This window comes from Orbilia oligospora (assembly GCF_000225545.1).
Source record: "Orbilia oligospora ATCC 24927 unplaced genomic scaffold scaffold00054, whole genome shotgun sequence".
NCBI classification, from domain to species: Eukaryota; Fungi; Ascomycota; class Orbiliomycetes; order Orbiliales; family Orbiliaceae; genus Orbilia; species Orbilia oligospora.
The window spans coordinates 1,380,600-1,395,232 of record NW_011645611.1 but is presented as its reverse complement, the minus strand read 5'-3'; the positions used below and the strand labels follow the sequence as shown (position 1 = coordinate 1,395,232).

General features: G+C 45.7%; 4 protein-coding genes across 4 annotated transcripts; 3 read left to right on the top strand and 1 right to left on the bottom strand.

The window, feature by feature from the left end:
* Nucleotides 1-3,789: 3,789 nt before the first annotated feature.
* Nucleotides 3,790-5,565, top strand: AOL_s00054g433 (uncharacterized protein; the record flags this gene model as incomplete). The annotated part of the gene is made up of 6 exons (XM_011121749.1): nt 3,790-3,994; nt 4,080-4,108; nt 4,185-4,447; nt 4,543-5,222; nt 5,302-5,439; nt 5,516-5,565. 6 exons carry the CDS (start codon nt 3,790-3,792, stop codon nt 5,563-5,565), a joined length of 1,365 nt encoding a protein of 454 aa, XP_011120051.1.
* Nucleotides 5,566-7,091: 1,526 nt separating this feature from the next.
* Nucleotides 7,092-9,319, top strand: AOL_s00054g432 (uncharacterized protein; the record flags this gene model as incomplete). The annotated part of the gene is made up of 5 exons (XM_011121748.1): nt 7,092-7,668; nt 7,743-7,963; nt 8,024-8,885; nt 8,946-9,000; nt 9,067-9,319. The coding sequence occupies 5 exons, from the start codon at nt 7,092-7,094 to the stop codon at nt 9,317-9,319; spliced, it is 1,968 nt and encodes a 655-aa protein (XP_011120050.1).
* Nucleotides 9,320-11,776: 2,457 nt separating this feature from the next.
* Nucleotides 11,777-13,046, top strand: AOL_s00054g431 (uncharacterized protein; the record flags this gene model as incomplete). Its single annotated transcript, XM_011121747.1, has 2 exons — nt 11,777-12,004; nt 12,066-13,046. 2 exons carry the CDS (start codon nt 11,777-11,779, stop codon nt 13,044-13,046), a joined length of 1,209 nt encoding a protein of 402 aa, XP_011120049.1.
* A 769-nt stretch (nt 13,047-13,815) lies between these two features.
* AOL_s00054g430 (uncharacterized protein) lies at nt 13,816-14,383 on the bottom strand (the record flags this gene model as incomplete). The annotated part of the gene is made up of 2 exons (XM_011121746.1): nt 13,816-14,253; nt 14,312-14,383. 2 exons carry the CDS (start codon nt 14,381-14,383, stop codon nt 13,816-13,818), a joined length of 510 nt encoding a protein of 169 aa, XP_011120048.1.
* Nucleotides 14,384-14,633: the final 250 nt, after the last annotated feature.

The following is a 14,633-nucleotide window of genomic DNA, read 5'->3' as shown; positions in this document are numbered from 1 at the left end:
GGGATCGAAAAGATCGAAAGATCGAGCGCTGGCGTGGTGGGAAAAAGAAAATCTCATGCGAAAATCTGCCCAAAAAGCAATGACCATGCGAAATTCCCCCCAATTGCGAGTGGGAAACCACTTTCAAGGTTTTTCCATCACAGTCCCGTCGATAGCCCGAAGTAAAACTAAAACCTGTTGAGTTCCAGAGCTAATGTGGCTGGAGGTTGGATTTGATTGGGCAGGCGAGATGATCCGGGAAACGGGCCTTGATGGCTGCTTGCGTGGTTTGAAAGCAATTTAGACCTCGCGCGAGAAGATGGTCGTACCAAGGTGTGGCTACACATTTGCCAGAAGTCGCACCGGTATCCGGTCAGGAGGCTTCCCTGACATCATTGATATTCCAATCATTTGGGCGTCTGGCTGAATATGGAACGGTTCCTGTCAAGCATGGAATTTCCGGTCTACATACGGCCATATCTAGGCTGATTGAGTCCAGGCCATGTATTGGTTGGATGGGATGGATGGATGTACTTCCACAGTCACAGTCAGAAGTAGGTATGTACATAGTAGTGTATTGAGAAGGTATGGATGGATGTCTGGATGATGGATGTCTGGATGGATGTTGAGCACACGCACAGAGGGTACATGCATTTAGTCAATATGCTGGTAGATTTCAGAAGTACTGGCAGGGGTCACCCCATCGGCTATGACGCGGGGCATCGGCCAGTGCTCTCGCTTATAAGAACTGGCACCTCGCCTGGTGGAAAACAGGATCTGGGTTTTCAACGCTGATCGAACATTCAATTGTATTTTGCCTCTGCACTAGAAGGAATTCTGCCTGCCTCCAAGGGTACTCCTACTTTGTATGTACATCCGCACATACATCGCTAGTATACACAGTATCATCCTCTTCTTCTTCTTGCTGCTACCCACGGATTTACTAACATAGCCACAGTCCCCCCCAAGATTCCTTGCTTTGACCGCTTGCATCCACTTGTGAATCCGCTGTAAATACGATGCATGTCTACACGACTCTCAAGCTCGATCGAGTCGGCTTGGGCTGGCATCTGGTATCTTGAAACCCTCGAAATCCCGCGGCACTGGAAGACCTTTCTCCTTCCTTCCTAAGCTTCCTCGAACCTTCTTTCCTTTTTTTTTTTTCCCTTCCCTTTTTGCCACACCTTGACCAACCAAGCTCGGGGCTTTCCGATAATCTTTTCTCATCTCTGGTCTTTCTGGGCCATGATCTTTGACGCAATATCACCTGGCCCCATAATAGCCTTTTTAATATATCCCGTCAACCGGCCGTTATATGGAAAAGAGGGCTCGCATTAATGCAATTCTCATTAGGGCTGACGAATGAGATCAAACAATATCCTCTTTCCCATGTGCGATACCTGGTTCCAACAAACTAGGAATTCAACCTACAGCGTCATACGCTCCACTTTGCACCCACCCTTTGGGCAGGAGACGAAACAAATCGCCAGCGGGATGCTGTCATAGCCCTCAGTGCTTCTTTTTTCGTTTTGTTACGGATAGAGCATTGACCCGGAAAAATACTTCCCCCCAGGCTTCCAGCCCCCAGACCCAACCGATTTGATTTCTGCTGACATATGTACTTTTTTAACCTATCCTTGATCGACACATTAACCTTACTTTGCATAAGCCCCCTCCCTAGACTCAGAAGATATTTTCGAATCTTCTCGAGGGGGACGCTCACCTCTGCCTTGGCGAAAGATTGATTCATGTCCTTCATTCTCGTAAGATCCCGTTTTCATCGGTATCCTTTCGATCCCTCATGCCAGCGCACCCTTTAAATTTGTCTGCCAATCACCTCACCCCGTCACCCGGCTTCCTTCTTCCGAGGCGGCACCTGGAATGCTTTACATGCCATGCTCGGTTTCGTCCTTGCTTTGTCGGAAACAATGTTGGGAACCATATGGCGAGAAGTCTAACTATAGAGGCTTGAACTTTAATCTATTTGCTATCGCCTGCCGTCTTGCGCAATTTCACGATCGCGAGAGGGTTTTTTCCCTTGAACTTGGCTAGGTCCCTTTCTTATGTGCCTTGAACGTCCTGCATAAGCAACTTAGGAGGAAACGGCCATCCACCTGTAAGGGCTGGGACGGGAAGTCTTTCGGGACCCGGCTTTGGATGGTCATAATATGTGCAGAGCTGCCGTTTTTCACACAAAAAAGCAGCTACTTAATTATATCAAATTCTAGGAACAAATTATTTTATTTTAATCATTCAAAAATACCCCCTTTATGAATACCATGAATGTGTCATATATTTTTAGTTCCAAATATTTTACCATAAGTTGCGGGAATGATATCTTTATCTCGCCCGGAGTACATATGTTAACATCATGAAGATTTTGATATTTGATAATGCGTTGATTTCGTCTTAAGATCTTATGGCATGTGGGCCTGCCGCATTACTAGCATCCAGTTTTGGTTACGGAACTGACACGCTCGGTTCGATTGAGTCAGAATCAACATTCTGTTCCCCCCCCCCCCCCCTTCGCACAGGCTTAGTCTAGGATCTGACGGTTGTCTGTCAAGAGACTGAGAGTTTCTGCCCGCTCGCAGGAGATATTCCCCAGCTGGCCAGTTAGAGGTCTGCCTTCGCCTGCGCGGCCTGTTCATCTGTTCCGCTTCCCAAGCTCCGCTCGTGCACCTTGCATGATATCTATGTACCCAATATGCACCATGCAACGTGAGGGGAATCCGAACTTAAAGTCAAGAAACAGTTTTTTTCTTCTTTCGTATTTCCTCTACTAGCGATCGATATATATAGAACCGATCTGTGAGATTTAACGACCAGAAACCAATCGCTCATTCGGGACACCCTCTTGAGCCGAGGTTTGGTATGGTGTTATTTTACTATACGTCCATGCATACATTCCTCGGTATGTCGAGATGGATATCATGGAGATCGGAGATCGGGGTGAGTAGCCAGGGAGAGCGTAGTTTACCTAGAAGTCAGATTAGACGTTTACTCTTTGAAACCCTGCGGGCCTGCAGCGTACGGAATGCATTATCAGATGTTGCGTGATTGGCTTATATACCTTTATCAGTTTCAGTTCATCGGCTCATGGATCTCCTCGATGCGATGCCGTGCAACTGTGGCGCTCGCGCCGGCCGGGGCCATCACATAGTATATTATATCATTTCGATACGGGATATATATCCTACATACCATGTGGGTGCTGGTGTACATAGATTGTATTAGCTAACTTTAATACTTATGTAGTATGGTCTGGCGGTAACTTAAGACGGTGCGAGTTCAATACTAGTATACTAGCCTAGCAGCTGGCCAGGTCTTGTATTAAAACGCTTTGAAATTTACTTAGTGATACAGCATCCCAATTGCAACATATGTCAACATTATATTATGCCCTTTTTAATTAAAATTAAACTAAAGAGGTGGAACTGGGGAACTATTGAATTCATGAATGTCTGGTATCTTTGTTTTAGTTTATTTCTACCGTGAAGACCAGTATGCTTCGGATTTTATTAAGATATACGGGAACGTGGTGTCACGTGATAATTATCGGCGTTGTGGTACAAACCTCGCACTATCAAAATCTCGCCTATGAAATTTTTCCATGACCCCAAAATAAGAGCCGCAAACGCCGTTCTCCTTCGACCTCACCTCGTATTGTTTTTTTTTCCTTTCCCTTCAAAACTTGTTACCCAATTCTTCCCCCCGACACTCACGGCTGGGCTTCACATCCTTTGTAATCTATTGAGTAGTTAGCAAAGACCAAAAAAAGGAAATCTCCCCTCTTTTTTTCCTCTTCCAATGGCCTCGTGGAAACTCGCCGGCGCTGTCCTTCGAGGACTCCGTCAGTCCGCACAGTCTTCGATTCGACAGAATGGAGCCACACTATCGCCATTCATTACTAGCGCTGTGAGGCCCGGAAGGGGTAGCAGTGGTGTTCAGAATGTTTATGGGAATATCAGACAGATGGCTACTTTCGAGAGAAAGAAGCCGCACGTTAACATCGGTGGGTGTTGAATTTTTTTTCTCTCTTCGTAACATCGCGGGGCACTTGGTGGGGGTTGGTTTCTAACCATGATTTTTCAACATAGGTACCATTGGACACGTCGATCACGGAAAGGTAAACTTCGAGAATCTTATAGGATATATTATTTTCTGGGAACTTTCATAACTTATTATTTTATATGGAAATTTAGACAACTTTGACAGCTGCCATCACAAAAGTTCAGGCCAGCAAAGGTCTCGCCAATTTCTTGGATTATGCCTCGATCGATAAAGCACCCGAAGAAAAGGCCCGTGGTATCACAATCTCGACTGCACATTTGGAATACGAAACTCCTTCTCGCCATTACTCCCACGTCGACTGTCCCGGTCACGCCGATTACATCAAGAACATGATTACTGGTGCCGCGAGTATGGATGGTGCTATTATTGTCGTTGCCGCTTCCGATGGTCAGATGTATGTGATTGAAAACAACATACCCTTCAGGAGGAAAAAAGATATGCATCTGTCGGGTTTATACTAACATGGGATTCTTTGCCTTTCCCTCTTAGGCCTCAAACCCGAGAACATCTTCTCCTCGCCCGTCAAGTTGGTGTCCAAAAGATCGTCGTCTTCGTCAACAAAATCGATGCCGTAGAAGACCCCGAAATGTTGGAACTCGTCGAAATGGAAATGCGTGAACTCCTCGGTACTTACGGTTTTGACGGCGATGAGACTCCTATCATCATGGGTTCCGCTCTCTGCGCTCTCAACGGTACAAAGCCCGATATTGGTGAATCCAGAATCGGTCAATTGATGGAAGCCGTTGACACCTGGATCCCAACTCCCGAACGTGACCTCGACAAGCCTTTCCTTCTTTCCGTTGAAGATGTTTTCTCCATTTCTGGACGTGGAACTGTGGCTACCGGAAGAGTTGACCGTGGTCAGTTGAAGAAGGGAGAGGAAGTCGAACTTGTCGGTATGCAGAAGGAACCTATCAAGACTACTGTTACCGGTATGGAGACTTTCAAGAAGGAGTTGGATTCTGCACAAGCTGGTGATAACTCTGGATTGTTGCTCCGTGGTGTTAAGAGGGAGGATGTCAAGAGGGGGATGGTTATTGCTAAGCCAGGAACTATCAAGGCAGCCAACAAGTTCATGTGCTCGATGTACGTTTTGAGCAAGGAGGAAGGTGGACGACACACTGGATTCGGAAATCACTACAGGCCGCAGATGTACATCCGAACTGCTGGTAAGTTTTATACGTCTTTCCTAGCAGAATTATTGGGTTGTGGTAAGCGAAAAGACTAATGTTGTAACTTTTTCCGCAGATGTTGCTGTCGGTCTTCAGTTCCCTCCTGGAACCGAGGACGCCGATGGAAAGATGGTCATGCCTGGTGACAATATTGAGATGGTTGCTGATTTGCACGTTCCAATGGCCATTGAGCCTGGTCTTCGTTTCAACATCCGTGAGTAACCCAACTTCATCTATATATAACAATCTGAGTCATCGGAACAACAACAGCGAACTAACTAAATCTATAGGTGAGGGTGGAAGGACAGTCGCCACAGGTCTGGTTACCCAGATCTTGTAAAGCGATTAGCTATTTATGAAAATAGAGGAAGAATAGGGAAAGAGGAATCTCCACTAGTTTTCATTGTGAATATTTGAGTGCGGGAAGGAAACCCACCCCATCTACCCATAACGACCAAAAGCTTTCGAAGAAAAAAGAGAGAAAAATGAATGAGAAGGGGGGCGAGAAGGATGAAGAGGAAGGAGTCTATCGCCGCACCTACAGTATCGATTGAGAAACTCTCTACTTTAACTCATGATAACTCTCTCCCTTTCCCTTTTTTCTTCTTTCAATTGTGCATATAGATACTCTCTTTTTATAACCTTTACTATTTTATATTTCTTGTGTATAGTAGTTACTTTATATCCCCCTCAGCTTAAACAATGAAACAGAATGTACAAAGGAGAATATCTCTTCTACCCTCTATCACTTGGGTTGGTGACATAGAATCCAATTGGTGGTCATGCTATGGATCTTTCAATGACAAATACCGTTGTCAATTGTAGTTCGGACGATAAATCGAAATGCCTCAATCGCACTTGCACTTTTGTATTGCCATCAGCTTTCGCTTATCCCCGGAAGCCATTTGATCAAATTTGACGTTAACGCGCATAATGAACCTGTTCCAGGTAGATTCTAGAGACTATCCCCAGTTCAGGGACCATGCATATTTCCCAAAAGCTGATCCTTCACATTAAATAATACACACGATTTGAAGCTAGGTAGTTAGAAGAAACCTAATGATTATGGTACCGGTAGTATAGTAGTGGTGTTGAAGTCAGCTGTTGGATGTTAACGTAAACGGGCTGGCCCCCATGCCCCAAATTGTGTTGGGCACCCGCTACGCCTGGAAATCGATGACCGTATCAGATGAGTCAAGCAAACGGAGCAGACCAGTCAGCCAGAGCTTGTTCCCCAGCTGTTGCTGCTGCTCCCTGTGCCCATAAAAACCCCATTCTCGTCACCTCCACCTCCCCCCATTGCATTGCAATTCACAACGACATCACAGCTTGGGTATATGTACTACTTATATAAGTATATATCTTAAGTTCTTGCCTATATACGCTCATAGCTATAGCTGTTGCTTCCAACATTCGCTGATTGACATTGGTATTCCTCTCTAACTCCCCATTGCATTTGTCCCGGAATATATCCAGCTAACAAAGCTCTTTCCTCGAGCTAGCTTCAAGTCAGCCTAATTCATTGTGGGTCTAGCATTGCATTGGAAACCGGCCAATGAATCGTCTCCTGCTGGTTTCCCGTCACGATTTTAACACGTCGAACCGGCACCGATTAAAACGTTGAGGCTTTCGCATTGCGCTTTTAACCAGCGAGCTAGCATATATTACTTTTCTACAAAAACAACCTACTCTGTCCACAAAGAAGCCATCACGCTCACTGCTGAACTGTCTCTGTCAACAAAAAACAACCTACTCAGTTATCTATTTATCTATTTATCAAGCAAAAAATCCCACGGAAACTGCTCTCGGGAGCTTGCGAACAGGAAGAATCCGCTTTCTAAAAGAGACACGAGGAAGTAGCCACAGATGTCAGGCCCATCTCGCGGCGCTGCCGGCAACGCCCTTAGCGACTTTGTCGAGCACGTCGCCAATCAAGCAGCAGCCCGACATCGCACCCGAGCCGGCTCAACTTCCAAACCCGCTGGAACTGCCCCACCGAAGCTCACTTCCACGGGTACAAACAAGTCACTAGAGGAAGCGGTTGACGAATTAAGTTTCATCGATGACCTAGGTCTTAACACTGACGACGGTCCTAGAGTGAAGCTTCGAGATCAGCTGTTGGGGAACGAACCAGGACTTGATGGTTTGTTAAGAAGACGATTGGAGGAAGGAAGGGGAGAGGCGTTGTTTGAAGTTGGATATGAGGATAATGGAGATTCAATGGGGTTTTCGAAGGAAGAGTATGAGAAAGCCTATGAGAATGTTGTAGGGTGTTTGGGAGGACTGAGCGCCCAGTGTGCGGTTTTGCAGACAGCAAATGTTGATGAGAAGGCTGAGGAGGTTCCAGGTGATGGGAAGGGAGCTAGGAGTAAATTGATGGTCAGAATTGTTCCGAAAAGTATGGAAGAGCTGTTGGAGATTAGAGTGGCTGTTGTTGGGAATGGTGAGTGGATTTTTTTGATTTTGGAAAAATATCTAGTGGACTTGGGCAGAGGTTTCTGACTGGTGGTTGTCTAGTCGATGCTGGAAAATCCACAATGTTGGGTGTTCTGGTCAAGGGACAGCTTGATGATGGACGTGGGAAGGCTCGAGTTAACCTGTTCCGACACAAGCACGAAATCGAGAGCGGAAGAACTTCCAGTGTTGGAATGGAGATTATGGGATTCGATTCTCAGTCTCAGATTGTAACAAGTCAGGCTGGCAGGAAGTTGACTTGGGAAGAAATAGGAAAGAAATCCGTATGGATCTCAGACCGGTTGTTTAGATATGGCGGATGAGAAGGCTAATTACTTACACAGGCCAAAGTCATCGCCTTCACCGATCTTGCTGGACACGAGAAGTACCTACGAACTACAGTCTTCGGTCTTCTAGGAACCTCCCCGGACTACTGCTTGCTCATGGTGGCAGCCAATAACGGTTTGATCGGAATGAGTAAAGAGCACTTGGGTATCGCCGTCGCTTTGAACGTCCCCATCATGGTAGTCATCACCAAAATTGACATGACTCCACCAAACATTCTCGCCCAGACCGTCAACCAGATCACTAAAATCCTCAAGTCCGGCGGTGCCCGTAAAATCCCCATCTTCATCAAGTCGAAAGATGAGGCTATCTCTACCGCTACTCACTTCGTCAGCGATAGGATTTGCCCTATCTTCCAAGTTTCGAACGTCACGGGTGAAGGATTGGATTTTGTCAGAACTTTTTTGAATATCCTCCCCTACCACGGACAATTCGACCAAAACGCACCATTCGAGTTCTACGTTAATGACACTTTCTCAGTGCCGTTCGTTGGAACCGTCGTGTCTGGTGTCGTCAAAAGCGGCATTATTCATACCGGGGATCCTATTTTGATTGGACCAGACAGCCTAGGGAATTTCATCTCGACACAAATTCGATCTATCGAGAGGAAACGAATAAGTGTTCCACTTGTCACGGCTGGACAGAGTGCTTCATTCGCTTTGAGGCGGGTACGACGACGTGATGTCAGGAAAGGCATGGTGGTCCTCCCGAAGACGGATGACCCACCACCAAAAGCTTCTAGACAGTTTGTCGCTGAGGTGATGATCTTAAGTCACGCTACGACTATCAGGAAACGCTACCAGGCCATGTTGCATGTTGGGCCGGTTTCGCAGACTTGTAGTATCATTGACCTCGATCGTGGTATGTATCAAATTACATGTGTGCGTCCCCTAAAGAAAGCAAGCTAATGATATTTGATAGAAACCGTGCGAACTGGTGATCGAGCATTAGTTGCATTTAAGTTCGTCCAGAGACCGTAAGTTTTTTAACCATCTTCTTTCCTCACTCTTAGTTCCTGATCTTTGGCTGACCGGTCATATAGGGAATATATCCTTCCAGGTGACAAACTTCTATTCCGAGAAGGCCGAACAAAAGGTTTGGGTGTCGTCAAAGAAATCGACTATGACGAGAACAAGCCCCTCAACCCGGGCTTGAAAGTTGATGAAATGACAATAGAGGACGGATCAGATGACGAGAAGTTGACGAAGGAGCAGAAGGCGGATTTGCACGGGAAGAGTGAGAAGATGAAGTATCAGACTGCCACGCCGAGTTCACCTCCGACAACGAGGAAGTAAGGACTCATGGTGATGTATTCTTTGCACATACTTTCACTCATTACGCGCACGCACATATATTAATGGATTATGGGAGCGAGCACTGAAATCAGTGCTTCATATTTTGCTTTCGTTTTTTTTTTTTCTTTCTTTCTTTTTGTTTTTCCACTAGTCTGTTTTATTTTAATTGCATGTGCGGTTTTTTATTATCTCATATTTTGTTAGGTTTCATAATTCTTTTTTTAATTCTGTCTATAGGTATTGTAAAAGCGATTGATTCGATTTTTTTGTTTTGGTGGAAGGGGGTGTGTTCGGACAAGGTGGAATTTATCATGGCGTTAAAAGTCGAGGGGTCAATTACAATGCTACTTTTGGACAGGAACTGAAAATTTTTCCCTTACCACCACATCGTAATCTCAAGCTACGCTATTAAATTTTTGGAAATCCAATTGATATTATGATATCAATCCCGGGCCCCGTAACTGCAGCTTTGGAGTTTTGAGGTAGGGTTGCTGCTGCTCATTCTAACCGGCTCATACGGTTATATATATAATTGCGCAATTTGAACTCCACCGAATCGAATACCAAGCTTTACAATAGATAAGTTAGTATCCTTACCGTATGGCTAAGAAGGAGTTTACAGGCTTATAATTAAACGACCCACAATCAAAAAGGCCCAAACAAGTATTGGCTTAAGAGCTGAATCGGTACTAGGTGAGTGGCCGATATAGTATCGGGGTTAACCCCTCTTGGACCCATGGAATCGAACATAGTAAATATATATACGCACATGCATACTACCTAAGTAGGTAATTACAGCGTTAATTGACCCTGGGCGGGCCCGTGATATCGATCGATTCGGATGTCAATATTGTAATCAAGACGCCTGCTTGAAGAAATAAACTGAGGCTATAATACACCTATCATTGCCATCAGAAACTACACTTCAGTAAGTGCTTAAAAGGGGCACTGCATTTTCAGAGCGAAATGTCTATCAGGAATGCTTTCTGAGGTTTATATTTGTTCTTATTAGGTTTATGGCGCAGGCCGATCTCGTAATATATGATATTGCCCAAGATGCGTTGCGGCTGTTGGATATTTCTAACATAAAGAGAATCCAGGGGCGGTGTGGCTGGGGAAAGTGGCTGGAGTAAACCTGTGTATAAACGGATTGAAGTACTTAACTGTATAAACGGCATCCTTTTAGGACCATGTATGTGAAAGGTATGTAGTTCAATCTAGGGCGTTATATCGCAAGAACCTGGATACCCAGTTGATTTCACCTGCCTTGTGGGTAGGCTCCCAAGTTCGCTGTGCTAATGAATAATTCACAAGTCTATCTTTTAGTTGAGCTCATAGACCATTGCATCTTTCCACTGTATATTATGAAGGTGTATCCTAATATCATTCATTGGTCAGGTGATAAGCTATGTCTCCCTCCATACGACACGTTGACGTCCCTAAGCAAGAGCCATAGCTGCGGAAGGCCGGCAGCATATAGGGCCTTATAATAGACAAGCAGCCGCAGATAGGTAATCGAAAATGAAGATAAATCTTAACTGGGGGTTATATGTCACAAAGGGACCAGGTCCGGATCACAAGCCGCCTTTCAATTTCTTCTCAATTGATTGAGAGCAGTCACGTCACGAGAAGTTGTATGGAATCACGAAAAGGGTCGATCACGTGACCGAGGTGGAAGAAGGTCATTCCACACCTCGAGCGGATCGGATCACTGTTTTTTTCCTCCCTGACAAACTGTTAGTAATCGTTACCAAGAGTTACTTAAGAAACTTTGCGTGGACGCGGTGTTTATTGTAGTATCAGTCGCGTAAAGTGAATTTAGGGGGTCCATGCAGCGTGTTTGATTGGCAGGTCCAGTTGCCCCTTGCAGGTGCGTGATCTGATAAGATTTATCTGATCTGATGAGTCGTACGCTAACAAACTCCAACCAATCCGAGTGGCAACTGGGCGCTGGGGCCTGCCCTTTTTATGTACTCCACTGTGTGATGGCGTCAGCCCCCTGTTGAATAGCTCACTAACACCACAAAGAACTCCGGTCGCGATGGCAGCAGCCCCATTCAATTTCCGTTGTGACGCGTCTTCAAGGAAGGGATTCCAACCATTCGCGTTGCCCCAAGTCGCGTCTTCCCAGCCTGGTTGACATGGTTTTTGAAGCTAAAACTCAGTCCAACGCAGACTTTTTCGTGAACGAAAACAAATAGCTTTGGCAGAGCTTTTGATACATAAAAGAGACTTCATCCTCTCGACTTCTGTTCACGAAATTTCTTTCTCTTCTCTCATCATCAGCAGACCTCAAGCATCAATCACATCTCCATTAACGGAAACCATATTGATTAATTCTTATCATCACCCACTATCATCATCAGTTCTTGCATCTTATCAGCATTATCATCATCATCACCACTTCATACCTCTCCTTGTTGATCAAGCTTTTTCTATAACTTCACATCATTCACAATGTCTGACTTCATGACCGAAACACGAAAGGCCATCGCCGCCTTCAATAACCTCAAGATGAAAGAGGGTGTCGAGAACATCAAGCCTGTTGAAGCTAAGGCCGTCGTCAAGGTTGAACCAACACCTGATGCTCCAGCCTTCAACAACCTCAAGCCAGAGGAAGCCGACGAACCTCTCCTCGTCGAGAACAAGAAGAGATTTGTCCTCTTCCCTATTAACTACCATGAGGTTAGTCCCAAAATCCAATCACACTTCCTAATCCGGAATACTAATTGAATTTTCCATATAGGTCTGGCAAATGTACAAGAAGGCTGAGGCTTCCTTCTGGACCGCTGAGGAAATCGATCTCAGCAAGGACCTTCACGACTGGCACAACCGTCTCAACGACGATGAGCGTTACTTCATCTCCCACGTTCTCGCCTTCTTCGCTGCTTCCGACGGTATTGTCAACGAAAACCTTGTCCAGCGATTCAGCAATGAGGTTCAGATCCCAGAAGCTCGATGCTTCTACGGTTTCCAGATCATGATGGAGAACATCCACTCCGAGACTTACTCTCTCCTTATCGACACCTACATCAAAGATAGCAGCCAGCGAACTTACCTCTTTGACGCCATCGATACCATCCCATGCATCAAGAAGAAGGCCGACTGGGCTATCCGATGGATCGAAGACGAACAGTCCACATTCGCCCAGCGTCTTGTCGCCTTCGCCGCCGTTGAGGGTATCTTCTTCTCTGGTTCCTTTGCCGCCATCTTCTGGCTCAAGAAGCGTGGTCTCATGCCCGGTCTCACTTTCTCCAACGAACTCATCTCCCGTGATGAGGGTCTCCACACCGACTTTGCTTGCCTCTTGTTCAGCCACTTGAACAACCGACCATCCAAGGCCGATGTTGAAGCTGTAATCACCGAAGCTGTTACCATTGAGCAAGAATTCTTGACCGAAGCTCTTCCTTGCCCACTTCTTGGTATCAATGCTAAGTTGATGAAGCAATATATTGAGTTCGTCGCCGACAGACTTCTTATCGCTCTTGGTAACCCCAAGGTCTACCACTCCACCAACCCCTTCGACTTCATGGAGACCATCTCCCTTGCTGGCAAGACCAACTTCTTCGAGAAGCGTGTCAGCGACTACCAGAAGGCCGGTGTCATGGCCAAGACTCAGCAGAAGGCTGAAACCACATCTCCACTCTCCTCATCTGCCTCTCCCAATACTGCTAGCGAGCCACAGAATACCAACATGGCTGGTATCTCCTTCGACGATGACTTCTAATCGTTTCTACTCTGTACGGCGCTGTGCTTTCCCCTCGGGATTTGAATAAAATAAGGGTAATGTTTTGATTTTGAGCGAATTGCTTTGGTTGAATAAATAAATGGCAAGATAAACGGGGCTGGCTTTTTCTATGCCACGGTAAATATTAATGTTTTGTATGTCGCTATGGCTATGGTGGTAAGGAGTGCATTGGCGTTTGTTTTTACTGTCTGTTTCTTTGGAGTCTTTTTTCTTACTTTTTACATTATAAAGGCGTGCTAATAGGCACGCTTTTGAAAGATGGGATACAAGTCCCCACAGCTATTGTATAACATAATTCATGCATGGCACATTGTACTTTCGTTATCGAAGAACTCTCTCCACACCGGTGCGAGAAAAATATACTACTAGGATAGTTACAAAAAAAAGAAAAGAATAGTTCATATTCATATTCCATATTAACAAGATTTTGAAAGTCAATTTTGACATTTGATTATTTCGTAATTGTGCCTTCGACATTGAATTTATTAAATACTGTTGACCCAAATAGATGTCTAGGAAGGGAATTCCATCTTTAGTTCGGTGAACCTCATTGAACTCAAAGCTAGAGGCCATTGATGGTAGGTGCGTGACATGAGCTTGATATATTCTACAACAGGCAATAACACCTGTTCCAAGATTGCTAGCAGTAATGATATCAATTCATATATTATCTTACCTCTATCATCCACCCTATATACATACATACATGTAAGCCCCACAATACCCCCACCCCGAGCTATACATCCCTTCATTTCTTCTTCTTATTCTTCTTCTTTCCACCTTTCGACCCTCCAGCCGCAGCCTCTCCACCCTCGGTCGCTGCAACTGCACCCGCAACCGCATCTTTAGTCACACTCGGACCTGCCGTTTCTGCCGTACCTCCAGCCGTAGCAGCAGCAGCAGTGACTTCACCGCTTCCCAAATCTTTCAACCCAGCCATAGACCTAGCCAGCCTATGTAAACCCGTAACAATTCTTCCAACATCTGCGATTTTGTCGGTACGGAGTTTTATAAGGGAGCCGGAGATTGGGTCGTAAGTTTTCAGAGTTAATGTCCCGCGGGGGAGTTTTGGTTTTTCTTCTGTTTGTGTGGCGGTGGTGGTGGTGGATTTAGATGATGTGGGTTTTGGACGGCGGGAGGGGGTTGTCGGGGCTGGTGAGATGTTGTAGGTTGTTGTTATTCTTGTCTGTGGTATTGGTTAGCAAAGCGGTGCTATAGCAATGGTAGGCGGGGGGGGTATATACGGTAGCTGGATGTGCCTGTAACAGCTGGACCGAACGCTCGATGAAGTCGAGGGGGGTTTTGACGAGGACCATTGTGGCCACGTCGGCGCTCTAGACGCGATTTGAGTATCTCTGGATGGGTCGGGATAGTGGTTGAGAGCAGGGAGGGAGGCGCACTGGCGGGGTATCGATGAGGTTGGTTGCTATTTGGAATAATCCGAAGGTGGTAGTTAGGTGATTGTGGGTTCGGGGGGGAGATGGGAAGTCGAGCGAGTAGCTACTTAGTTGAGCCGAGAACAGATATAAAATGCCGTTTGGCAGATCCTTCATACACCTACCATCT